The following is a 27,439-nucleotide window of genomic DNA, read 5'->3' on the forward strand; positions in this document are numbered from 1 at the left end:
CCCAGTCTAAATTATTAAAGCAGATGTAGGTTAATTCATACCTCCCTCTGGCTGTAGAGAGAAATACAGGCACTGAGAAATAAGGCAGCCTTTTCCCAGTAGAGGGAGGTGTTGTAAAGCTCAGCCAAAGCAGGATTTAAGTTGCTGGAGAAAAATATGCCTTAAGAGGTTTGTGGGGTGGTTGGTTTTTTTATTTTGATTGTTGATGTTTTGTTTTTGTTTGGTTTTGTATGGGTTGGGCTTTTTTGTGTTCGTTTTTGTGGGCTTTTTTCGTCTGAGTTTTAGGAATTCATGGGGCAGTGTCTGCAGAGAGCTTGGAGGAAGCATCCAAAAGGCCTTGCTTCACATTCATATAGACAGAAGATTTTTTCCATGCTTATTTTTATTATTATTATTATTATTATTATTATTATTATTATTATTATTATTATTATTATTATTATTATTATTATTATTTTATATTGTTGGTGGTGGTGGTGGTGGTGGTGGGATGGAAGCAGGGACCTCTGCCTTGCCTCACCTAAACTTTATGGGCCACCTAGAGTGGAGGTGGAGATGCCTTTGGTACCACAAGGGTGAGGAGGGATTCCTATGCCCACTGAAACAGCCCCTCTGCCTTCCCTACTCCTCCTCAAATCCCAAAGAACTGTGGTGGGTCGAGTACTGTGCCTCTCTGAAGGGTATTTAGCACACCATTCTGTATTTTTTTTACTTTATATTGTGTGGCAGGGAAGTGTATCTATAGAAGTTTAAAAAAAACCTCAGTAAATGCCATGAAATTGCAGCAAATGTGCTTGCTCAGCTGGAACGTGGGCATGAATCCATAGTACTGCTTTGCAGTGTCCACACAATCCTTAAGGTGCCTCAGGATTTAGCCTATTCCATGGGTTAAACATCCATGTTTCAGGACTGATTGCTGGGCGGAACAGGGCAAGAAACATCAGAACAGATGCTGGAGTCACAATGGACAAGGAAGGAAAGATGTAATTAGTTAACTTAACTCCTTGAATCAACAATTAGAGCTTCAGTGAAGCTTTGGAAATTTTTTTCAAGGTTCACATCCTTTGATCTTTGGCTTGTTTTATCTCCACTCGTTTATCACTGCTTGCACAGTAGGCTGTTCCTTGACACTCAGACCCATCCGTGGGTATTTGGCCACAGCAGCCTAATTCAGAGAGGTGCAAACCTTCATTTCTGCTTGGCACATCACTTAACTGCTTCAGGGGTTCTTGCAAAACTGCTGGAAGGGTTTTGTTCACCTTCCTTCACTTGCTCTATTGAGTCCTGTGCATTCCTGCTGATACTCAAGCCTTTTCCTTGGCTTTAAGGAGTGTTATTCTTCCAGACCTTGAAAGGAATAGCAGAAAGTCAACACTTTTGGACACATTCCTTTGGAGAGACTCATCCCAGTGATAAGCAGGGCATAGGGAATGGAGAAATGTACTCCCTCATAGCAGCCACTTTTTAACCATGTGCATGCCAGGTTCACTCCTATGCTATTCTTAATAATGCTCTTCCAATTACTTTTTGACCATTTATGCTGCCCTGAAAACCAGATTTTTCTGTCACTTTGAAAATCTTTAATGAAATTTAATTTAATTGAAATTTTATGGTTTCTTTAAAGTCTCAAAACAAACCAAAACAAGATCATGCCACTGAAGTAGAAAAAGTGGTCGGTCACATTGATAAAGGCTTCTCTGCGTGGAATGAGAAAGCTAAAACTTTGTCTTCTCTGGCTTCTGTAGTTAACATGCATTCAGTCTAAACGCAGAATTCTGAAGAAATAGACTGAGTTTGAAGTATTTGGTGGGGTTTGTTGTTCCTAAATTCAATGACATGGTTTCCAGCATCATGGATTACTATTCACATCCGCTTGAGCATAGTAAAAGTACCGAGACATGACCCATCTGTCTCTAAAGATTCTTAAATTGCAAAGTTCTGCTGAATACCCACAGTCACCAGAACAGCAGTACTTTCACAGAAATTCAAGAGAGGCCTGGTATAGCAAGATAAATGCTTTCCAGGACTGAAATGAAAATTCAGGTGTGAGCTTTGTGCCATGTAATAAAAAGTTATTTATTGTTTGGGATGAATGAAGGACTGCATAGTACCTTTGTAGGTCCTACCTTTTGCTGGACAATGTTTTCCTCTAAGGAAATACTGATAATACCATACTTATCCATCAGTTTGCAGTAGCAATTTTAGCTTTCTCTGAGGAGGGCTGGTTGCATGGGTGAAGAAGCACATACTGGAAAATGAAGAGAGAACCTTCAAAGAACAGGATGGAAAAGCAGGCTGAGAGTTAGCGGTAATAAGAAAAGCCATGGTAACTTGGCCAGTCCTCAAAAATCCTCACGGAATGTGAAAGGTCCAAGTGGCCCCATCCCATGCAAGAAGAATGTAATCTCTTTTAAAAAAGGGATTATAAACATCAGATAGGGGCTGGAAGGTGAAAGAGGGTGTGGGGAGCAGGAGGCACTCACTGGGCAAATTCCTCTTCCTGCGGAGCAAGGTTTGTCTGAGTTGTTTTCTGACAACCTTTAAACAAGTTAGTGGAGAAGTGTAATTTTCATTCTCCAGTGCTTCTCCAGAAAATGCCCATACACCATACATTTGATATTCAGAACTTAAGGTTCAGTTGGTTGAGTAATACCATTTGAGGCCTTGTATCTTGTGAGGATTAGTAGAGGATCCCACAGGGCAGAAAAGAAGTCCAGTTTGGATTTCTTGTAGAAAGCTTTTGGCTTGTTCTCAAGTTCTCCAAGAAAGTCTTTTCTAAATCAGCTTTGACTGCTGCTGGAGTTTGCTGAAGAAGCCTGTGTAATAATGATGTTGCAGAGCTGACTCCCAGGTCTCTTTAAAAAAATTAATCATCTTTCCCTGCCTTATATTGAGGTGGATCTGTTCTCTATAACAAACTCATTTTTGTGTCTGGATTTCTCATATTTCTTCAATTTCTTCAATGTGCACTGCTTGGTGGCCTTGATTTTAAATTTTAATAATACCTCTTTGGTGCAGCTGTGGTTTTGAAGTACATTTTAGTAAAAGCCATCGTCCCGTAGGCTGTCCAGGCACGGCAGCTGTCTGTGCAGATAAACATGAATTTTAATGCTACGTGCTTCACACTCACATAGCTTGCAGCAAAGTGGGTGATGAGTTGTCCTTTAATTTTTGATAGACTCATGTCATGATTAATACAAAAGTATTCAGTATACACTGAAGAGACTGCTCCTGTAGTGAATAAAAATCTCATTAACAAATCTGTAGGTAATAGTTCAGTCTCATTGGTTTACAAAGAGCTCTTGACAGCAAAAAAATCTCTTCAGTCTTCACTTTTTATATTGTTATTTTCTAAAACAGTGTTTGGACCAAGATAAATCATCAGTACACTGATATTTAAAGTACATTCAAAACTGTTGGTAATGTCTGAAAGCCAATGTGCTGTGAGCATCTGTCATCTGCTGTCCTTAACATCCACTCGTAGCAGCATTAACTTTTCATTGAATCCCTGATTGACTGCAGGGAATTGGCATTTAACTGTGTTTAAGCTTATCCTACTGTGTATTGAGAAACAGTTTTAAATACTTTGTTTGAAACTGGAATGCAGCATGTTTAGGCAAATATCACGACCATTCTTTCTTTTATTTTCTGAGGACTGAAGCTCAGATATGTAGCTCTTGTTGACATTTCAGTGTGTGCAATATCATATAAATCACTTGAATTTGTCCAACCGTATCTATTTGGCATGTTATATGATTTCTTTTCCAAAGTAATTTCTCTTATTTTTCCATTGTGTGATGCTTTTATATGATATGTTGATGACATTCCAGGGTGAAGTATGCTGCTAGCATTACATACAATGCTTCATTTGTGTTAAGTCTGGTAATCCTGATGAAACTGGTGTCTGATAACACAGACAGTATTACACGTGTTACACTTTTCTCCATTCAAAAGTGCTCTCTTGTAAGTATTCCTCTACAAAATAAACACTTTGATAATGAACTGTGATATTCGTACCACATAGAACTTGTTTCTGATCATAAACAGGTCTTGAAAATTGTTAGATTTCTTGTCTTTTCTTTTAAAAAGGTCATTTGTTTAAAAGATAGCACCCCTCCCCCAGCTCTCAACATGGAGATAAAAACTCTGAATTACATTTCTGTTTATATGCATCAAGGATAATGTCAAAGAAATTGTAAGAATATTTTTTTAAAATGGCAAGCTTTTTGGAAGCTTCCTTTTAAGTTGAAATTAAAAGTTTTTTTGCTGAAAAGTTGCTAAGTGAGATGAGACTCAAGGGTTTGCAAATCCCTGCTAGTCACCTTCCTGTCTTACAGGAAACCTGCGCTTTCATTCCTGTTTTACAATTACACAGAACACTCCATCACTGCAGCGTGTGACAAAGAGCTGCGGTGGTTATGTTTTGATAGCTGAGAGTAGGAAGAAAAATAGATCAGGGTTTTCTTCTGATTTTTCAGGATGCTTGGAAAAGAGCAATGTCTGACAAGCCCGGTGCTACTGTGTTTCTAAAAGTGTATTTTTACTGAAGTTACTTTGCTGAAGACTTTGCTGCAATAATCTCCCTGTCGGAGTTTGCTCGCACATAGCTCCACAGTGCAAATCACCGTCTTTGTGTCATAAATTATATATCACATAATTCATAGCTCAGGGCAGCCCTTGGAGATTTTTAGCTGATTGCAGCAGGGCAGAGTCACTCCGGTCGCTCCAGCCCGGGAGAGCGCAGAAAGCCGGAGGGAATCCGGTCAGCTCTCCGCTGACATACATCCCTGAGGTGTGCTCGAGTGATAGAAGGAAATGTGGTGCCCTTCGGGAGGGTGTGTACCTCGGAGGAGAAACAGGAAGCCGGGCAGCGGCCTCCTGCCTGCCCTGCCCGCAGAGGTTGGTGGCTGGGGCGGGCGCAGGTGTTGCCTCGCAGCCTCTGCTCTCCAGGCATCTTGGCAGGCGAGCTCCTCGGCAGCAACATCTGGAAGAGGCGGGAGAGGGGAAGCAAGAAGCCCAACCCAAAGACAAAACATTTTTTCTCCCCCCCCCTTCCAACCACCACCTCCCCCTGGCTTAAAAAAAAAAAAAAAAACCCAACAAAAAACCAACCCTCCAGGTAGAGAAATATGACGGCCTTGCAGCTGAAAGAGCTGTCACAGTCGGGTCTGTACAGGAGGAGACGGGATCGCCCTGATAGCGTGGGACTGCCCGGGTTGCATGAAGAGAAGCTGAGGTGAGTTGTGAGTTGAGGGGTACTGCCGGGGCACCCAGTCCTTTTCAAACAGCCTGCTTGCTGCCGTGGTTCCAGCAGAACAAAAATGCAAACCACTGCTGAGGAAAAAAATCGCCGCAGAACACCCGCATCCAGAAGCGTTACGGGAAAAAAACCCAAAAGAGGGGGTAACAGGAGGCGTAGGGTGACCTTGTGGGGTTTGCTGATAGTGTGGCTACCTTTCCTAGCTCTGGGAAGGGGCAAATGTTAGCTGGTGTTTGCTTCTGACAGCCAGCACTTGCAAATCTGTAACTTGGCATAGCCTGACAACTTTGCTCCGTCTGATACGAAGTCAGCGTTGGGTCACCTGGGTGCTGTGGGTTGTGCTGCTTCTTGGGGCTCTTGGTGGCTGGAGGGGCTGGGGCTGCTCCTGGGCTCTGGCTTTCTTCATGGGGGGGTTCTTTGTTGTGGAAAGGAAAGGACTTTAGACAAAAGAATGCAGCAGGACCACTTAGCCTGACCTTAATCAGGAAGGGTGACCAAAAATCGGAAAGCCATTTAACGTCCAGGGTTACCTTCCTGATGCTGTGTGCCTTTGGAAAAATTAACAGGGAGTTTTCAAACAGTCTTGGAGCTTGTTTGCTCCGAGATTGTTTGTAATCTGAGTAAGCACAGACACAGACACACACAAAAGAGTGAAAATGCAAAGTTTCCTACGTGTGCTTGGTGTGAAAGCAACCACTTCAAGCTCCTCAGAAAAGGATCCTAGTATAAATGCTAACAAAAGCCTAACTAGGGAGGAAGTACTTCCTACCTCCTAATGCCTGCTCCCTCGTTGTATTTTTAGATATTTTTTTTTTAGGTGGTGGTTGTCAGATTTAGGTGGTTTAGTCAGATTGGACTGCTTTGTAATTTAAAAGGTTTTGTGTTACTTTACATTAATTGCATGTGTTAGCAATTTCAGAAGGACATGCATTCATATTTGGGGGATTTACCCTATTGTTATAACTAGCATCTTTATCAAAAGTTATTGTGGCAAAATGTGTAATTCTAACCTACTGAGATTATTTGACATGAGATATCAGAAACACTAGATTGTAGAATACTAGTTCTAGGAATGTGTTAACTTGCAAAGCTGATACATGTGCTTGGTATCTACAGTATTAATTCTGAATTGATTTCCTAGATGGATTTCTAATAGTATTAGCAGTGTATATTATATGACTATAGATGGAAGAATGATGAGACTTAATAGAGATGTGTGAGTTTTTTAATGTTAAATTTCTTTTATACAGAACTATGAGTGAGGAAGAACAGATCTTGTTCAGGAAAAGAAAGCTGCTTTTTAAAGAATGTTCATAAAAGTGGGTGCTATCTCTATTGCTGTATTGTTGTTTTGTTTATTTTTATATATATACATTCATGATGGCAATAAGGTCCTTTGTGGGCTGGAAATAAGGATAGGTTTGTCTGTCCCAGCATACAGCTAGGTCTTTTGATCCTTTCCTAAGCCTCTACTGATTAAAGATAAGAAATATGTGAAACAGGGATTGGTTTTGAGAAATAAAATCCAAGTGGAGGAAAAAGCAAATCAGGGGATTTATGGCTGTGTATTGAAGATAAAAAAAAAGGTAAATAGATGATACTCCTAGAGCAGGGGGACAACATGTAGCTAAAGTCAGAACTACTCTCTTATTTGCTGATGGCTTAAGATGGTTCTTATTCAAACTAAACCTTGCTCCTTCCTAACCCACTTTGTGATATTTCAGTGTGCTGCCAGGCAGCCTTATTTGTCATATTTACTGCGTGCTCCATGACAGAAGGCCATGGCATTGTAAATAAAAAATAATGACATGACAGGAGGGCAAAGAGCAATCGAGAACAAAGAGAAAAAATTCTTTCATTTTTTTAGAACTGGAAACCTCTGGCTTTTTCCACGTGCTCTCCCTGGCAACACTTAGATGCCTGTCCTTAGCAAATACTTTCAGAGTATCCAGAGTCCACAAGAAAGACAAGAGGTTTCTTTTATGTCTGCTAAATATAGCTTGCCATCCTCCATGGCTTTGCAATGCCCTCCCATATATTCTCTCCAGCTCTTTGTTCTGGTGCCTTTGTGTTTCATTTTACATACATATTAATCCGCATGTATTAAATAATATCAGCCCTCAAGGAACAGTTCCCTGAAAGCTGCTTTCCCAGTTCAAGTACCATATTTTTCTAATCCTGGGCCAAAATGTACTCGAGCTGCCAGTGTCCTGAGGCTGTCCTGTGAGAACTTCTGTACGGGTTATCTGCCAGGTTTCCCTTTACAGCCTTTTACACCTTACCACAGTATGAAGTGTCTCCCTCCTTCCTTTTTTATAGAAATGCCTCTTCTTTGGGAGCAGTTTTCAGGGCTGGGGGCTGGGGTGTTCCTCTGAGAAGGAAGGTGGTAGGCAGCCTTCCTCACCCCTTCTCCTTGGCTGCTGGGTGCCTTGGTCTGACCCTGTGCTGCTGATGCAGCACCAAGCACCACTGTGATTGGGGTTCCTGGGTCCCTCACAGCAGGAGCAGGAGCAGGAGCAGGAGCAGGAGCAGGAGCAGGAGCAGGAGCAGGAGCAGGAGCAGGAGCAGGAGCTGAGCAGTGCAGGATGGGGACTTGTGTGCCTGCAAACTGGGGGATAGATCTAGCCAGGTGTCAGTATCAGCACTGCAAAGCAGCTCGGGGAGGAGGGCTTGGTGTCCAAGCCTTTGCCCTTTCCTGAGAATGTTGGTGTCATTTGAATCTAAAACATGTGAGATTACTGACAGTTCTGAAATATTAATAGTTCTTCAGGGACACCCTGTAGCATCCTAGTACCTGAAAGGAGCCTACAAGAAAGATGGAGAGGGACTTTTCACAAGGGCATGTAGCAGTAGGGCAAGAGGTGATGGTTTTAAGCTGGAAGAGGGTAGACTTAGGCTAGACATTAGGAAGAAATTCTTCACTGTGAGAGTGGTGAGACAGGGTGTAAGGGAAGTTGTGGCTGCCCCCTCTCTGGAAGTGTTCAAGATCAGGCTGGATGGGGCTTGGAGCAACCTGGTCTGGTGGGAGGTGTCCCTGCCCATGGCAGGGGGGTTGAAACTAGATGATCTTTAAGGTCCCTTCCAAACCATTCTGATTTTATGATCGAATTAGGGCCCTGTGAAGCAGTATGCTGGAACTCCTAAACATGTACAGGGCATATGTTTGTCATATAATGAATCACATAGATTTTATTTTCCAAGAACCAAATTTTCTTGAAACAATTATCTTTACAGTATAAAAATGATTTCCTGTGTTGATGTAACTTCATGGTGGGATGTGTGCAGTTGGGACTCAGAGCTCCACAGCAGGAAGGCAAAGGCAAGCTTTACCTTCTGCCTCTCTGTCCACTGATGTTACTTCAGCCAGAGGTTTGACCATAATTATCTTCCAGATCTGCTATTCAGTTTAAAAGTCAGTCTCTATGCACATTTTTCAAGAGAGACCTGTAGCGGGAGGAGCCATTCTTGCTCCTGAAGCTCGACGAGCTGCAGGTCTCTTCCAGGACTCCAGCCACCACACAGCGCTTCCACGGTAGAAGTGTAGTGGGAAGAGCCTTTCTTGCTCCAGAGGCTCAACGAGCTGCTGGCCTCTCCATGCCTCGCACCAGAGTGAGCTGAGCTCTTCTCTGTGGGTGTGTGTCCCACCTTTATTGGCCCCCTGGTCTTGCTCATGCCCAATAGGGGCCTGTCCTAATCAGGCACAGGTGGACTCACACCCACTCACTGGCAATTCAAGGCACCTGGTTTATCTGGTTTCTCTACAGAGACCATAGGAATATAGTTTGGCCCTTTCCATTTTTTTTTTTCTCCTGTCACCTCTTGCTCTAGCAAGTTGGTGTCAGGTCATCTGGAGGTGAACTTATCTCATGCAGCTGTGGCTATCTGTGGTGCCTGATTCACAACAGCAGAGCTTACTTTAGTGTATGGTTTTGCTCATTTTGTTTATCTGGTCACTGTGATTCCTTATCCCCTTGTGGAAGGGTTTGACACTTTGCATTGCAACCACATCTTTTCTGGAATTTATAGCCTGGTGCTCAAAATCTACTCCAGCTACCTCAGTGTTGCAGGTGGTAAGGTCTGGTGCTGGTCCCAACAGCAGAAGTCTGGACCTGAGAGGGCTGGGGAGGACCAGCAGAGTCCATCCAGTTAAGGAGAGTAAGGGCCTTTCAAGGGATCAAGGGATAACATCCTTAGCGATAAAGAGCCCTAAGCTCATCTGGGATCAGGACTGGGATGGGAGAGTAGGGTTCATACTCTTGTTTTCAAAAACTGTCCTAGGATAGAGTGAGTTGTCCTCCCAGGAATCCTCTCTCATCCCTTCCACCCCACGCTGTCCTGGTGTAACCCACGCCCATTATCCCATCATCTGAGGTGGAAGGAGTCCCTTGTACTGACAGCACAGCACATTGATGGAGATGGGAAATGTGGCTTCTCTTTTTATCTCTTCCACTCCTTGGATCACCTATCAGTTCACTCTGACAGCCTTTAAATCTACTGATATGGGTGTTACTGACAATTTACTGATGTTACAGGGAGCTGGAGCCTGCCCATCCCATGCATAAGGTGGTCTGGATAGCTCATGCTTTTCTTGAACTTGCACAGCACAATTATGGTGTTCAGATCTCTCTGGGAACTAGGAGCAAGGGAAGGCAGAAAGTAAAATCTGTTTGCACTTGGGAGCATTATTGGTTTAGACATCCACTGGGCTAGGGATGCTGAATGGATTCCTCCCTTCCCTTGCTTGAGCTGTGCACACCAATGCATAGACCTTTAGTAAGGAGGATGCTCCTCAGGTGCATAGTTCCTAGTGCAGGGATCTGCCTGGCACCTTCATCTCCTCAGTCTGCAGCAAGTTGAGCAGTCACTGAACAGGATGCAACCTGAGAAACCTTCAGAATGGAGAGGAAGGCTTCTTTTCTAGCTATATTGATTTAGTGGAAAAAAGTGACAGCTCTGATAAATCTTGTCTTTCCTTGTCTTAGGATAATGGCACGTAAAAAATTCTCACTGTATACTGAGCTATTCTTTCTTCCTTTTCTTAGCAAACAGGATGCAAAGGAAATTGTATGCATACATTTATGATTAATCATTAGGAGTCACTTTAATAGCAATATGCTTGCTATTTTTGCTCTTTCCCCTTCTCAGCCCATGGCCTTTGTAAAAATAGAATGATTCCTCTAAAAAATTTGATACTATTAATTTCCTGTGCTGGTTTTGGCTGAGGTTAAACCACAACATTTCCAACACTCAATACAAGGTACTTTTTTTCTTTTTGACAACTACACTTAAAATGAATTTGATCAAAGTGTTGTCCATAGCTCTTTTTAAATTCTTATCAGTTCAACAATAGAAAATAATCATTGGCCAGCTTCAGTTGGTGGCTGTCAGCTACTCAGGTAGTTCACTTCTCTGTTCTCTTGTGCAGAAAGCACCGTAGACATTTTCCACATTAATAGCTTTAAAGTACCTGCTTTCCCTTTGCACTCTGCTGCTGAAGCTGATGAGTACATCTGCGTGAGTAGGTGCAGGCAATCTTCTGCTGGCTCTGTTCAGGCTCCCACCTGCCTCTCCACACTGACTCGAGGCTGGGAGGCATGTGGATTTGCCCCAAAATTTCATGCACAAAGACTCCCTCGCAGATGAAATAGGAGACATAAGCACATTCTTACGTCCCACTGAGCCTCGGGGGGGAGAGGCTCTGCACTGCAAAGCTTGTAGGTGAGTATAAAAAGAAACAAATGAATAAAATCCCCCAAACATCAGCAATGCGGTAGGGCTGAGTGCCTCTCTTTCTTCATGAGGTACAGAGAGTTTTGCAAGGTCACAAATCTCAGCTTGCCATCAAAAGCCCATGTATAGCAGCCAGCCAAGGTGTGCAGCTGTTTCCAGACACACGTGCTCTCTGAAGACCTCCTGCTCTTCTTCTAGGAGAGAGAGAAGATGCTTGTCAGAAACTGTCTGAAGAAACAGGGACCCTGTTGGGTGTTCAGATGTCTCTGGGTACTTGAGAAGAAGGGAAGGCAGAAATTAAAATCTGGCTGCACTTGGAAGCATTCTTAAATTTTATTTCCAGGGCTAACATTTCTTAATAGTATCACAAATGTTAATATTTATATAGCCTCTTTCTTTATGTAGATATTTCACTTGCTCACAGTGCTAGTGTCAGCAGGCAAAGATGTAACTATTGATCACATTGGTTAAAAAAGACTAATTTATTAAACCAGAATGAGCTTGAAAAGACATGTTAGGCCACAAAAAAATTATACTTCTTTATTTGTTGTGGTTAGAAACTCTGCTGGAATAGTAGAGAATTAGGACCTAGAAATGCTCATTTAAATCAGATGCTTGGCAATTCTTGATTGAAAAACTCTTTGGCTCATCTGCTAGGTGTTCTACATGAAGAAGGGATTTGTCAATGTCAATGTGATACTGAGTTACTATTATTAATTATTGTAACTTCCAGCCAACAAAAATGTGCTTCATGGTTATACTTTAGTATTACAATACTTAGAATTGAGCCTTGGTTTGAGGTTATCCAAATTATTACAGGCTTTACTGTTCATTTGTGCTGTACTTTTCTTTGCTCTAGGGGTTAAAGTAACAGGAGGAACACACCCTTTTTTCTTGCCTTCTCTCTCACCCCTTGTCTCCTGCATTGCATAACAACTCCTCAGCAATTTTGTTTGACTTGCTCACCCTGACTGTCACCTCCCATGACTCCAAATGACCGGGGGTAGCTGCTTGTGTAACAGAAACCCAGGCAATTACTACTGTTCCTTTTATGATTGCCTCATTGGAATAATCTATTTCAGTAAATTGTTAAGCTTCAATTAGAGCAATTAGGATTTTCATTGCTTTCATTTTCATTAGGATTAGCTGGCTAAACATGAGTTGTAGGTTTCTTTTTTTTTCTTTCGTGTGTTTTGATAGTACCTCATCAGAGGTGTTCTCTGCAGAATATGTACAGTGAGTGCTCCTTAGTCTTTATTGTAATTAAGCTCTCCTTCGAATGCAGTCTATCAGCCTGCAGTGAGCAGGGATGTCTTCACCTAGATCAGGTTGCTCAGAGCCTCCCCCAGCCTGACCTTGAAGTGAATTTACACACAGAAGTGTTCTGAGGAAGAGATAAAAATTAAATTATGGCAATGTCACCATTTAATTAAAATTACCAGCTTGCAGGCTTTGGTGAGAAGAAGCTTAAAGGTTGTTAATTTTGCTTTCCCTTTCTCTTTAATTTCTGTTCTTGGGGTCTCTGAGCTGTTCTGGGAAATGCAAAGCCAACAGACACGGTGTCCTTGAAAGTACCAAGGAGCATTTTACGTGATGCTGTCCAGACATGGGAATGACTCTTGCCTGCCAAGTATGTTGCTTCTGACAGTGGCCAAAAGCTGATGCCTCTGGAGGGAGGTGTAAGGAATGAGCTGGCCTTTTATGGGATTTCCTTTGATAGTAATCCCAGTTTGCCACTAGCTGTGCCTCAGAGGCTTCCTACAGAGTTTGTGGCATTCAGTGTTTTTCACTTCAGTTAACTCCTCCAGTCTCGCCTCACACCCAGCAATCCTGATGCATTTTCCAAACATGAGTGATGCTCTTGAGTGTTCATGTGTATTAGCTGATGGCATTGAGAGCATGGTTATGTGTTCATTTTTTTATGTGCCTGACGTATCATAGCAGCTTTGGGCATCTCTGTTCAGTTTTCATCTCTGTATCTGCTAGATTTATAGAAACTTCTGATTTTAGGTAGTTCCTGGTAGCATTCTAAAAAGATGGTTTTACATACAAAGCTGTGTGAGCTGTGGTTTTGGATGATGCTCAGTTTTGCCAGTGGGTTGCAAATGATCCCCTGATGCACCTCTTTACATAGCAACAAAGGGAAACTTTGTGATCTTTTCAAGCCTTTTTACAACAAGAGGGGTTTGGTTTATAACTTTTGTGACACATTTTCCTGCAGCATTCATGCTTTTTCTATCTGCTCTAATGGCCATGGTAGGGATAGAAGAAAATGAGCTATTCATCTTAAAGGAAGTAACATTTTGTCAGACACAGCTAGCAGTACCTACTTGGCAGCATTTCTCAACTGTGTGTTTGTAAATGAAAGATCCAAGAGATAAAAGTTGTTCCAGCAAGGAATGAACAGATGAAGGTGAGGTGGATGTGAAATGGTGTTTTTATTTTCCAGCATGTTAAATCCATGCATGCCACACTCTCCATAGATCATAAAGTTCTTGATCCTGAGTTGAGTCTACCTTTTTAATTTTGTGCAGCTATTGGAAAAAATCTTACCCATTTGGTGTCATGACTCAAAACTACCCTGGCTAGAGCCCTTCTTGTCCTGGTGTGGAAAGTTTGCATTGAAAGCTGTTTGTCTCGCTTGATGTTTGGCTTTGCAGTTATTGTCTTGTGTGTATCTCCTTGCTGACTTTACAAACTGAAGCATACACTATCTTTGTAATGTATTTAAAAGGACATTATTTTTTAAAGGATGTGGTAGCAGTGCAGCTTCAGGATAGTTCCTTGAGTTACCAGGCTGCAGGTCATGAATTTTGTGTGAAGTCTACAATTAACTGCTTAGTTTTAAACTACATTCCTTTCTAAAGCTAAAACTCAAATTATACCCAGTTTTCCATGATAGATAGCAAAAGGGAAGGAGGATTGGCAGAACTTCTCTGATACAAAGCACAGAACTTCATTGTTTACCCTTTTCCCTTTGCTTCTGTCCTGCCAAGCAAATCACCTGCACCCCTCCTGCAGATAATCCCAGCAGTCCACTGTTGCAAGGGGGAATTTCTGCATCTTCCCTCACCATAAGTGTAATAATATGATCATTCTGCATTACTGTAATAATTCACTCCTGCTTTATGTTCTGGATAAATCAGTTGTTGGGGTGCAGATCTGTTACACTAAGAAAACCTTATAATAGTTACCAAAACCTTCAGTTCCCAAAATATGTCGAAATCTTGCTTTGCACTAATTGCTACTGAAGTTCATTCATGCTGATTTCACAGCTCTGCTACAAGTATTGAACAGCTAATAAAGACATGAAGACATTTGAGTTTGCGTTACTCAAAACATTAAGACCATCATAATGAAGTACAAAAGCAATGCCATTTTGTATTGCTTTATAAGGGAATACAAAACATATAAAGCAATACAAACATTACTCATGCTTGACTCTTAAGACTATAAATTGCTTCTGGTTAATCTCTTGAACATTAGGGCCACTATTTAAGTCCACGGTGTGGGCTGCAATCCCCTGCTCTTTTAAAGCCTGGTGATGCTGCAATGAATGTGGAAATTGAAAACTGTTAAACAAAACCCTAGAGTGACTAATAATTACAATTTAATTTGTGTGAAAGAGAAGAGCAACAGCTGAGGAGTTGTTTTTTTACCGCATTCTACTTCTGCCCAAAATAAATCCATTCAATTAAAAACTTTGCAGTTTCTCATAGAGAACAGAAAAACAAACTTAATGAAGGTGAAAAATGGTTTCAAGAGGTAATGTTGCTGGAGGTGTAGATTAACAGTAATTTGGGAGGATTCATGTATGGAAGTGACGTGCTGGTGAGTAAAGCTGAAGGTCAGCCCTCAGCATGATGTCTCCAGTGGAAACATGAGTATAATCAAGATGTCTCTGTGAGCCACAGAGCCTGGTGTTACAGTTCTCTCTGCCCTAAAAAAGAACTATGTGGATGTATTGGAAGTCTTGCCTGGTAGCCAGGGTGTCACGTTGAGTCATGGTTTTAATTATAGCTCTTGGATGAACCACTCGGGTCATGGTGTCTGCTGTGTGAAAACATGGGTTCCAGAGTGTGTGGGCAGGTGCAAAGGCAGAAGCAAAGGCTGGCTTTGCACTAAGGATTTGGTGAAGAATTTCCAGTGGATTTTAGTGACAGATTACTTGAACTGAATATTGGTGCTAGGAAACTGTTACCCTGAAGAGAAATATGCTAGTACAGCATTTTAGAATCATGGAATCCTTTAGGTTGGAAATAACCCTTAAGATCATTGAGTCCATCCACTAACCTAGCACTGCCAAGTCCACCACTAAATGATGTTCCTAAGTGCCACATCTATATGTCTTTTAAAAAACCTACAGGAATGGCAACTCTACCACCTCCATGAGCAGCCTTTTCCTAGTGCTGGACAAGAAGAAACTCTTCTTAATATCCAATCTAAAGCTTCCCATGGCACAACTTGAGGCCATTTCTTCTTGTTCTGTTGCTTGTTTCTTGGGAGAAGAGACCAACACACAATTCTTTACAATCTCCTTACAGGTAGTTGTAGAGAGCAATAAGGTCTCAGCTCAGACTGCTTTTCTCCAGGCTAAACAACCTCAGTTCCTTCAGATGGTCCACATAAGATTTGTTCTCCAGGCCCTTCACCAGCTTTTTTTCCTTCTTTGGACTTGCTTCATCACCTCGATGTCCTTCTTGTAGTAAGGGGCCCAAAACCGACATAATATTTGAGGTATGGCCTGTCCAGTGATGGGAACAGGGACAATAAAATCACTTCCCTACTTCTGCTGGCCACACAAATTCTGGCAGAAGCCAGGATGCTGTTTTCCTGGAATATCAGAAAAAGGCAAAGATCAACCACATTCATTTTTACATATTTGAACTTTAAATTTCTGCCTTAAGCAATGGGGAGAAGTATACATACACTGAGCTGGAATTAGCTTTCAGCTGCCTGATCACAGTCTATTGTGTGTCCTTTGTCTTTCCAGTGGCTTGGTTTCCACCATTTTAATATTATTCTGCTCAAACACTTTCAGATTTATAACTTTACTTTGGTGTTGTGAAGTTCACTGTGTGTATGTCCAAACAAAGAGGACGCTTCTAAGCTTGGTGGGCCTGATCTTGTCTCGCTGGTCTTGAAAAGATGGTTCTTGTCACACCAGGCGTCTCAGAGACATTTTATGTGCAGCCCCTCATGGCTGACCTTTTTTTTTACTATTCTGGAATTAAAAACGGGGATAGAACTATTGTTATATGAAATGCATTGTTGCAAAGGCATGTTTAAAATGTGTTGAACTTTAACAGTTTGGATACATTTCTTTACCTTAGTTAAGTGTACGTGCAGTCGGCCACATAGGGTACAGATTTTAAGAATAACTGTATCTCATGCAATGCAGCTATATTAGAGCTCTCATGAGCTTCTCATATGTGGTACCATGTATTTTTGTTGTTTTGCTTTTCCTGTCTGTGTAGGATTCAAAAAATAGCAGGGTAAGAGGAAAAAAATGGCTTTTTTAAAGTACATAGAAGTAATTCCTTGTTTTACATTGTTTGGATTTTAGTAATGTTTGTAACCAACAGAAAGAAAGAAAATACAAGTTTTTTTTTTTAATATTATAGCAGGAAAGTGATGTAATGAAAGATTGCTGTCTCTATGAATTCTGTCAGAGACTGATTTTTCACTGTCTTTGTATGGCTAATAAAATGTGTGTGTGGGAAGGTGCTGCTTACCTGTTTATTCCAGTTATATTCATTTCCTTATGGAGAGATGGAATGTGAACCTTCTCTGTTTGTGGAGACCAAAGCATTTTTTGGACATGTTTATACTAGAAGAAATTTATATTGAAGTATATAAAACAGCTAGAGTTGCCTTTTTGTTTGCTCTGTTTAAACTCCCACCACATAAGCTTAATCATGCTTTTTGTGGCAAAGACTAAAGGATGGAACTTCTAGAAGCACTCAGAATTCATCGGGTTTTTATTGCAGTGGTTTTCCACCCTTTTTACTAGAAACAGAAGTTAAGAGCCATGTTAGGCGTATGTAAAAAATCCTACCCGTAATGTGCAGCTTTATTCTAGAAAAGATTTATACTTTCTTTAAAATTGCCTTAGGAGACCAGCTAAGCATGGGAAGTATTTTATTGCTTAAGAGGTAAACAATTGCAGCAACCAGAACTCGAGTGGTTTGAATTTCAATGAAAAAAGATGCAAAAGGTCAATGAGTGCTTTAAAAAGCTGATGCAGAAATCAGTGCTGGGTGCTGCAAGCCCACTCATAGTTTACAGCAACTTCTGTTCTCCTTGTTCTGTATTTTGTGTGCGAGGACCTTTGCCTAACATCTGAGTTAAAGATAATGAACGTGAAATCACCCTTACCTATGTGGGAAGCAGAGGGATGCACTGTGCTTCCCTTATCCCTCCCGGCACACTCCCATGGGGCACACGGCCTCCCCACAGTGCTGGTGACGCAGTCGTGTTTCGTGGTGGCATGAGTAGGTTGCCAAGCAGCAGCTGCTTTTGCCAAGCACCTTGTTTGGAGCCGTGACTGCTGGGCACGTCTATTTGTGGCATGGAGCATAATGCTCAGCGGGGCTGGCCGGCCACACAGCCTTCTCTGTAAGAGTCCCTGTCTGCCTCTGGCAGCCACTGGCATGGGCAGCTGGGTTTGAAAGCTCCCCAGAGAAAGCTGTGTGTGTGAGCGGGGTGGCAGTCATCCATCAGCAATGATAAAGCAGTGAGGTTTATCCTCTCCTCTCCTCTCCTCTCCTCTCCTCTCCTCTCCTCTCCTCTCCTCTCCTCTCCTCTCCTCTCCTCTCCTCTCCTCTCCTCTCCTCTCCTCTCCTCTCCTCTCCTCTCCTCTCCTCTCCTCTCCTCTCCTCTCCTCTCCTCTCCTCTCCTCTCCTCTCCTCTCCTCTCCTCTCCTCTCCTCTCCTCTCCTCTCCTCTCTCCTCTCCTCTCCTCTCCTCTCCTCTCCTCTCCTCTCCTCTCCTCTCCTCTCCTCTCCTCTCCTCTCCTCTCCTCTCCTCTCCTCTCCTCTCCTCTCCTCCTCTCCTCTCCTCTCCTCTCCTCTCCTCTCCTCTCTCCTCTCCTCTCCTCTCCTCTCCTCTCCTCTCCTCTCCATTTCCTTCCGTGTTTTGCCCACCATCGGCTTTGGCTTCTGATAAGATCTTCAACGTGCCAGCCAGAGCCTCTCTCTTCTTCCTTCCCATGTACCTTTTCCAGTTAAATACTCAAGTTCTCCCTTTTCTCCTTGTCACTGCTTCCTTAACAGCTGGCTGGTAGGTTTTGTCCCAGATCCCAGGTAGTGGCCTTGGGAAGCTGCTGCAAATCAACAGGTCCCTACATTCTTCTTGCTCCCCATGAACAGCTTCACCTCTGAGTAACCTAAAATTCCCTAATGAAAATCCTGTGTATTTTTAACAGCAAATTTCTGATCTTGGCTTCATGCCTCCAGCAAAATGACAGAAAAGAGAAAGACAGCGAGCTGCTCTGCGTTTGTGGATTACTGTAGAAGCTGTGCTCTGCTTCAGTAGCAGAAAAGCCCTTTTAAACTCATGGCAAGCTCCTTTTTTGCTTAATGGAAAACAAACTGGGAGGAATTCCACCAGCAGCAATGGCCACAGGCCTCAAGAACCAGGCAGATTCTACTTAATGCACATACAGAGTCACATTATCTTGTAGAACTGCTTCCTGCAAAAAGCTAGGATATTTACAAAAGGAGTTCTGGATGCATCTTGGTACACTGACTTGCTGTGCTACTTGCTTTGCTATATCCATGCAGAAGGCTGCACAGTAGCAAGCTGAAGAAGCAAACAAGTATTTTCCCACTGATCGCAGAAAACAGAAAAAAAGGCAGCAGAAGTGGCTTCCAGCCCTGGTAGCCTGGGGATTTCATGTTACTGCAAGGACTGGAGCAGTCCACAGGGAGAAGGAACTCTTCAGGGCTCTCTGATTCAGTCTCCCAGGAGAATTGCCTGCAATCTGAGACAAAATACAAGAAAACAATTGAGGAGATGGTCAGTGACTTGCTATTTCATCTCTAAGTGACTTGGTGCACCTGCACTAATCTTGGATGAATCAGCATGGTTGGAACATTTCAATCAGTCTACCTGGATTTTCTCATATTCACAGAAGCTCAGCATTGAGCTGTTCAGGAAATGTTGGGAAGCAGGATGGAGAAGAAGAGCTGGCATCACTATGTCTGCATCTCTGTTGGCAAACAGCACTCATTTTCATCACTGGTGCTCCAGCAAACACAGAAACCTTTTCTTCCAGTACTGTTTCCTGCAGCAGTGCTCTGGCAAGTTCACCATGGCCTGGGGCTACAACCTGAGCATTTGCTTGATCTGGAGCTTGCTCCAGGACAGATAAAAATAGGGCTTGAGCTCCAGCCAAGCTGTATCATCGGTGAAGGTGCAGCCCCTGTTAGCCTGTTACAACTTGTGACTCCCTGTAGCTCAGGTACAAGAGGGATAATCACACCTAGGGATGGATAAATTAGCAGGGTCATGGAGCCATGTTCCCACTGAACACGGTGTCCCGTGGCATAGGGGCATAGCTTGCCCAGAAGTTCTTCCTCCTGAGGAGAGGTGAAGCAAAGACACCCAACCAAACCTATCCCACAAATCTGGCAGCAGCAGAAACGTAGTGCTGTGCTGGCCAGGCTGCAGGGAGGAGGCTCCGTACAAGCCCAGGCCTGTGGTGATGAGTGCTGTGTGTGCTACTGCTCTGCAGCTGAGCAATCTGTCCCATCGAGTGGGAGGAGATTTGGCCCCAGACTGTCACAAAATAGACCCTCTGCAGTAGGTCCTAGGAAGATCATTAAAAAAACCCCAAACCAGTAGCTTTCTGTCAAGTCCTTTGTCACCTTTTAGTCCTCATTTTTCTACTTGTTCCCTCTGTTGGTCTCCTTCCTCTCCTTCTCTGCTTTCTTAAGCTCCCTTGCAGACCAGCAGATTCTTTGAATATGAGCACAAAGTGCACATGGTGTTGGAGTTCAGGCAATTGCTAGCAAGACTGTGTTACTACAGTGCTAGAGGCAGCTACTCAGGATGGCTTCCCAAAACTTTGTCTGCTCTTACAAGTTGCTGGAAGCTGAGCATCCCTCGTTGGCTGCAAGTACTGCATTTCAAGCAGGAAGAGCTTGCAGGACTTTAATTATTAGATGCAGAAATGCAGCTAATTGACCCTGCGTTCCTTAGTAAGGAGCACGCAACATGGTTTGAAACAGAATGTAACTGTGAAATAACTGCTGCTTTAGAAGGGAATTCTGAGATGAAGGAATGATTAATTTTGTTATTTTTTTCTGGTCTTGCTCTCTCAGTTCCCTAATGCCCACAGCAAGTTACTTCAGTAAGTGTTCTTACAATAGATAACTGTTCTAAACACAGCACATCACTGGAAATCAAGCTTCACTTTTCCTCTTTCATATATTGCCCATGATAGCAGTTTGGTTAATGACTGATCTGTGCCTACACCTTCTCCAAAGTGCTGGCAGGAAGAAAGATGCCTACAGATATATTCAGCACATACAGCTTAGAAGACACAAGTGGAACATTAAAGGCCATTTTTACACTGTAGCTAATATACTGTAGCATTAAAGCAATATTTACCAAATAACAAGAGTCTCCTCTGTGCTTTCCACTGATGGTTTGCCCATGATAAAGTATTATTGGAATCTGCCTCCCCCTCCTCAGCAGAAGGTAGCTCTGGACAGGTTTGGCAGTGCTCCTGTAGGTTACCTGCAGGGTAGCTCTCCTGGCAACTCCTCTCAGCAGCAGCCGGCAGCAAAGCCTCTTTCTAGCATCTAAGTTTGCATGAGGGGCTGGCAGGGAGGGGAATGTGCTCCCTTGCTCACAGCCAGTGTCAGTAAATCCCAGCTTGACAGGCTCACCGCCCCGGCGCTGAACTTTTAACTTGAAGCTGTGTCAGGGCACTGAGCAGCTCCGGCTACATGACACGGGGCTGTGAAAGTAAATCACTTGGCTGGGAACAAGGGGAAGCCCAGCGTATTGTTTTGCAGACTTTGCCTGCAGCTTCTTCTCAGAATAAGCGCGGAGCATATACACCTGGGGAAGCACTTAGAGAGAGATGGATTTCCAGGGCAGAGCTCACCCTTATCCCATCCCAGAGGATGAAGAGGTTGCACACAAGGTCGCTCCTGATGCTCACAACTCCGCAGGAAATGAAAGCGAGAAACCGGTGTCAAAATTGCAACGTAGGCACAGTGAGATAAAGCTCTACAAAGAGTTTTGTGACTTTTATGCAAGATTGTAAGTTCATTCTCTTCAGTGTTGGGATGTAGCTCCGGTGATGTTACTGGTGTGTTGTACATATGTGTTTTATTTGAGCTCTGGGCAGGCTGTACAAGGCGTTTCTCAGTGCAGCCTTTGCCACGGTTCTGCTTGATACATTGCCAGTCGTAATCATGAACAAAAATTTGAGCTGTTGCTTTAAACTTCATCATTAATTGTGACAGAAATTCTTATTGTCAGTTGAAACAGGATTAGAATTTGTCAAGTAGTTTTTTCTGGCTTTAAGTTGTTTGCCTGTTATTTTGGGCAAATGGATAAACTGCTTCACTAATGCAGAAGGATTACATGTATAATCATGTACATATAATCATGTAAAATATACATTTACATGTATGTGTAAATCTCCAGTTTACATATATGATGTGTTTCAACTCAAAGTACTTCTGCATACTGAGGGAGGAAACCTTTATGCTTCCATTTGGTTTTGAACTTTGTTTTATGGTTTTGCTCGGATTATTCTGTGTGTCTGGCAGCTCTTAACATTAAATAGTTTTTTAAGTTTAACATCCTTAGTGCTTGAGAACTGTTGAGGTGAGAATGAACATCCTGGTCTCTGTTGTGATTATTCTTCACTTAGATTAATAAGGAGTAGGGGTGAAGTGGCTGAGATTTTCCCCTCACAGAAAGCATACACAGTTCATGGAGACCATGAATTTATAGTTTAAGTGAGCTTTATAGTTATCCACAGTTTATACATGTAGTCTCTGCAGTTTGTCAGCTTGTCTGTAATGTGTGGCATAGTATGGGATAAACCGTTTTCTGTCTGATCTCCTTGTTTCACTGAGCAGGCAGTGAATATTTGGAAAGCAGTCACTGTTTTCCTCTTCTGCAAAGATCTCTAAAGAGAGAGAAATAAAAAAAAAAAAACAGACCAGCTAATAATAACTGGTCAGATGTGACCTTGTCTAGGGAACTTCTGTGGGACAGTTAAGAAACAGATAAAGCACATTCCTTTTTGAACCACGTGCTAGGTGTTTGCTGACTCCCTCAGATGCTGAACAAGGAATTAATTCAGGACCTTCTGAACCTGGTGAGAGCCAAAAAGTCTTATCCCCTCAGAGGGAAAGGCTTGGCATCTTTCAGAGGACTAAGGGCTCTGCTCTTACAGGTGCAGCACGATACCTGTATCAAAACATGTGCGTGTGTGCACGTTTGTTTAAAATAATATCAATTGTTTAATCAGCTTCCAGATAGCCAATGCTTTTGTCAGCTGTGGTCAGATTGTAAAGTAACTAGACCATGGCCCTGCACTTTCTCTCTGCTATCAGATGGTATTAGGGCAGAGAGGTGATCCTGAAAGGCATGGCTGTGAGAATCTAGCTATAAGAAGAAAATGCTTGGGAAGGAAGAATCAAGTGAGACTTTTTCTGGCAGAGGAGCCTTAATTAACTGAAACACAGCTGCACTGTTTGCTGCAGATGTGCACACAATCCCAGTGAAGTAGCCAATTCCTCTGATGGATTGCAGCTACTGTGCTGTCATTGTGTGGTCACTTGCCTTTGAGAAGCAACCGAGGTTGCAATTTGGGTAATTTTTGCATCCCTGGCATGCCACATGTTGGCCTACATGTGGGCTGCAGCGAGTCAGCTGGAGAATTCACACCCTCCCCCTTGGCCCTTTTGACTGGCACAGGCATGCCATGAACTGATCTCCCTGAGATGAACACTAACAAACCAACCAAAAGTTGCATGGCTTCAAACTCAATTTGTAAAATGATTTCAAGCTATGCAAATCTTACGTAAGGGATAATTGTGTACCTGCTCTGGATTTCAGTAATACCTGTCAGACTAGATACCACACAATCTTTCACATTGTTTATTGAGAGCTTTTGGGCCAACGCTGTTACGTATATTTTATAATTAGGAATGATTTTGGAATTACCATTTACGTTTCCTGATGCGATACCATTATTGTCAATATTTCCCCTTGTTTTCTCTCATTCTATTGTATTTTGTCATTTTTGTAGTACTTCCTTGAATTACTCGCCTTTTCTCATCACAAAAACCCTGTAAATATATCTAGTAACAATTTTTAAATTAATGGTTATCAGAATGCATCATGGGGTTTTGATTTCTGAAGAGTTTGGGAGCAGGGGAAAACAGCAATTTTATTTCTGAGGAGATGCCACAAGTCATGAAGTCCATTTAAAAACTTTGAGCAGGAAAAAAAAAAAAAAAAAAGAAGATGAGACCCACAACCAGTGGTATTGCCTGTTTGGGCTAATTTCTTTTTATTCTTTTTTTTTTTTTCCCTTAATGACAGCAACATGGCGAACGCCCTTGCAAATGCCATCTGCGAGCGCTGCAGAGGGGGCTTTGCCCCTGCCGAGAAAATCGTCAACAGCAACGGGGAACTGTACCACGAGCAGTGCTTTGTCTGTGCCCAGTGCTTCCAGCAGTTCCCCGAAGGGCTCTTCTACGAGGTAAGGTCTGCACAGTGCTCCCCCTGAAGCCCCCAGCACTGGCCTTCTGCCTTCACTCCCCTGCCAGAAGCAGCTCCAGGCAGCTCGATAGCTTAGAAAGTCCCGTGGTAAGAACTGAGCTCTGAAAGGATGTGTCCCAAAGAGGGAGAAAGCAACAGATGCAGTTCTGTGCCAATGTGGAGGGCATCAGTGTGGGGAACCTTATTTAAATGTGTAAGCCTCATGGTATCAGAGCTGGGTGAGGAGTTGCTGGAGGTTTCTCTCTCACTGCAGACTTTTTCTATTGAAGTCTGTGAAGACAATCTGTATATCATACTGGAAATATAGAGAAGTTATTACTTCTTAGAGGAGAATCCATGTAGAAGGAAATCCTAGCATACTGTGGTCCAGAGGAGGTTTATTGCTGAACTGAGTAAGGCCAGCACAGTGTGTGAAAAGTTACTTGTAGTGATGAGCTGTGAGCCGTCACACTGTGATCAGGCTGTGCTGACAACTGAAGCCAGACAGGGCCAAAACAGTGTCACGGAATCGTAGAATCCTAGGAAGTCAGGGGTTGGAAGGGACCTCAGAAGATCATCTAGTCCAACCCTCCCTGCCAGAGCCAGGTCACCTACAGCAGGTCAACTCTAAGTTTAACAAACTGGAGCATTCAAACTTAGCAGTCCTTACACACTTTCAAGGGCTAAGACCCACTCCCACTGATATTTCTCAACCCCGGGTAGATTTCCCTCAGCTCAGATGGGTATTTTGTTATCGGTGTCATTTTCTTCTGCCTTCCCCTCTCGTGGAGATTCAGCATGTGGCTCTGCTCTCTTAAGTACAAAGTAGCTTTTGTGAAAGCTTTAGGCTAGTTCATAAAATATGAAGCAATTGGTATAAGGGAGGGTAGATGATGTAAGACAGGGGTTACTGTGTGAGAGATAAGGTCCTGCTCAAGTAGCTTGTTGTCCAACTTACAGTTGCAGCTACAGGATTTATGTCAAACTGTGTTTGGGAGGGGGAGGTGAGCGATGTGTTTTAAGCACAATGTTGTGCCCTCACTGTGTGCCATCTTTGTGGTAAGAGTACAACTGTTTATCTACCAAAGTAGTTTTTATAATTTTACGGAACCAGGTTGATGAGGAGAGGCTGAGGGTGGAGTGTGGATTGGAAAAGGGACTGACAAAGGGGATTCCTTTCTCTCGTCTTGTTTGAGGATCAAAAGATTTAAAGTGCTGTAGGGATCGTATTGCACAAATTATGGTAAATGAGCCACCAGTGTTCCATAAGACATCAAAAGGTGAGCTGCAAGGCAGTAGCAATTAGAAAAAAGCAACAAAAAACCACCCCCACCCTCTAGACACACATTACCTTGCAATTGTAATATATACTGAGCTGCTGCCTGCTTACAGGCATGGTAAAGGAGTCCTGAAGTGTTAGGACCCGAAGCAAACATAAAGTGATACTGATGTTTCAAAACTAAAATATTTGTAACTGTGTTAACAAAATTGTCTTAAAACAATAAAGAGTATTTGAGTATTTTCTCTAATAATAAGTACCTTATTCATCCTTTTTCTAACTCAAAAAACAGTGGGTCCAGGGGCCTCTTTCAGAAAGTTGAATGGTCCTTTGAAATAAAAGTTTGAGAAATCCTGCTCTAGGCAGCCTGTATCTTCTAGAGTCTGGCGGAGGACCACAATGGACATAAAAGTCTTAAATTTGCTCATAATTCAGGAATATTACGGTGTCTCTGTTGCTTACATTGGCCATACCTGAATGTCCTTGGCAGGGGTAATTATCCTGGTGATGTTCAGATATATTGGATGTGAGCATTTTGTTTCCTGATGCTACCTAGTTGTCATTCATAGCCATATTGGCCTTTGAGCACTCTTACTGGAAAGTGATGCTCCATGATAAACACAGTAAGTCAGAAGTAAGTGTTGATAGATTGTCCTGGGAATGAAAACAGCCTCATGTACTAAACTTGTTTTGATTAACATTGCTAGGCTGTTGTTTTGTGGTTTCTTTTCAGTCTGGGTAGATGCTTCATTCTTAAGAACTGTTACATACAAAGTAGAAAGCTACAGTTAAGAATAGAAACTTTTTGCTGCAACTTTTACAGAGGTAAACAATTGTGATGAGCATTTAATGACTATGTAAAGACTTTTTTGTGGCTTGAACTTCACATCACCATTTTGCCTCTAGGCCTTCTAGTGTCCACCACAAGATCTTGCAGTTTCTCTCTGCACCAGCAAGTCTGTCTGCTGCTGTTGAAGAGAGGTACTTTTTGATTTGTTTAAGCTCTCTGACAGCCTTCAGGTGATGGCTTATAAAACTTACCCAGCCTTCCTCCCCCATTTATACTGATCTGTCCTGGGCATCTTCTAGGGAGTGAAGAGGTCAGTAGATAGTGTTGGAGCCCATGTGCCTTTAGGGCTTTTTCATCTGGGAAATCTTTGTCAGGGCTTTCTCCTTTGTCTGTGCATTCTTCAGGGTGTCCACGTGTGTCCTGTGCTGCCAGGATGGCTCTCAGTTCTCACTGAAGTGGTCAGTGAGACAACTGCAGTGAAACCCTGGCATGTTTCCTGGTGATGCTGCTCAGGAAGAAGGGAGGACAAGGCCATAATTTCCTTTCATTAAGCACCTTGGCACAAGTGTTTGGAATGTCCTGGGTGACAGTGTTTGTGTGAGGCAGAGGGACAGCCCTAAGCAGATAGAGGATGGGCTCAGTTTGAGCAGTGCTCTGGAGTTGGCCGACAGTGGTCTGAAGACTTGAGACAGTTTGTATCACTGTCAAAAAAAAGTGATCGGAGAAGACAGGCAGAAACAGGATCTTCCTCTGACTGGCTTAATGCAATCTTTGAGCAGACGAGTGTGTTTGGAGGTGTGGCCAGGTAAAGTGCTTTTCTGATCACATTCTCCATGGGTAAACACAGTCAGTCACTCAGTGTAACTTTGTGTTTATTCTGTGCCTGGTTTAGCTTAGCTGGTGTTTCTTGGGCATGATTTCCATTGCTCTTAGCAAGGGGGAGGCAAATAGTTTCTTCCCCTGCTTATCTCAAACCTTGCTGAGTTACCCCAGTTAGTCATTAAGCCACTTACCATATTTGCTGTTAGATGCTGCCCTGATAAGCTTTCATGTTCTATTCCATGAGTAGAAGCTGAAATGGTCAGACTACGTGGGAAGAAATGCTAGTGCAGTTCTTCTGCAGCATGGGATGTGTCTCCAGGCTGCTTGCAGGGACCTCTGTCAGCACAGCTCACCATGGTCTGGTGTTGGAACTGAGCTGCTTGCAGGTACGAGCTGTGCCATACCAGAGCAGCAACCATCTGTAGCACAGCACAGCAGGAGTTGTGTCCTCATGAGCCTATGTTAGAAATTATAATGTGGATTCATAATCAGCCAGTGTCTGCCTTTTGCCTAAGGGCATAAGCAAGAGCTGTGTGCCTAATGTTGCATGGGACCTGCTAGGGTGTATTTCTGTTCCAGCTTCCTCAGTATCATCAGTTTAGAATGTGTGCTAAACCAAAACAGATATTAGCAAAAGCATAAGCCAGCAGAGTTTCCAAACTCAACATGCTTTGCCATCAGATGTGAAGTGGTAGCAGTTCTGGTTTGCTTTTACTCTGTCATCTTGAAGCTTCATATTCCCTATGTCTGCTCTTTCAGAGTCTTACAGCTGGTTGCAGCACACTGTCCTGTACTCACAGTAGCAGAACTTCAGCAGCAGT

At 42.9% G+C, this 27,439-nt stretch overlaps 1 protein-coding gene across 4 annotated transcripts in view; it reads left to right on the top strand.

Moving 5' to 3' along the window:
- The first annotated feature begins 5,121 nt into the window (after window positions 1–5,121).
- Window positions 5,122–27,439, top strand: part of LIMS1 (LIM zinc finger domain containing 1) — a 37,207-nt gene continuing 14,889 nt past the window's right edge. For 2 of the 4 annotated variants that reach the window (XM_008496364.2, XM_030457661.1), the window contains exons 1-2: window positions 5,122–5,236; window positions 23,569–23,728. In XM_008496364.2, coding sequence (XP_008494586.1) covers window positions 5,130–5,236; window positions 23,569–23,728 — 267 coding nt within the window. In that variant the 5' untranslated portion in view covers window positions 5,122–5,129. Of the gene's footprint in view, window positions 5,237–20,958; window positions 21,265–23,568; window positions 23,729–27,439 lie in introns of those variants that run through there. The other 2 variants (XM_008496363.2, XM_030457646.1) reach the window with 1 other exon arrangement.

The sequence above is a fragment of the Calypte anna genome, chromosome 1, assembly GCF_003957555.1.
Source record: "Calypte anna isolate BGI_N300 chromosome 1, bCalAnn1_v1.p, whole genome shotgun sequence".
NCBI classification, from domain to species: Eukaryota; Metazoa; Chordata; class Aves; order Apodiformes; family Trochilidae; genus Calypte; species Calypte anna.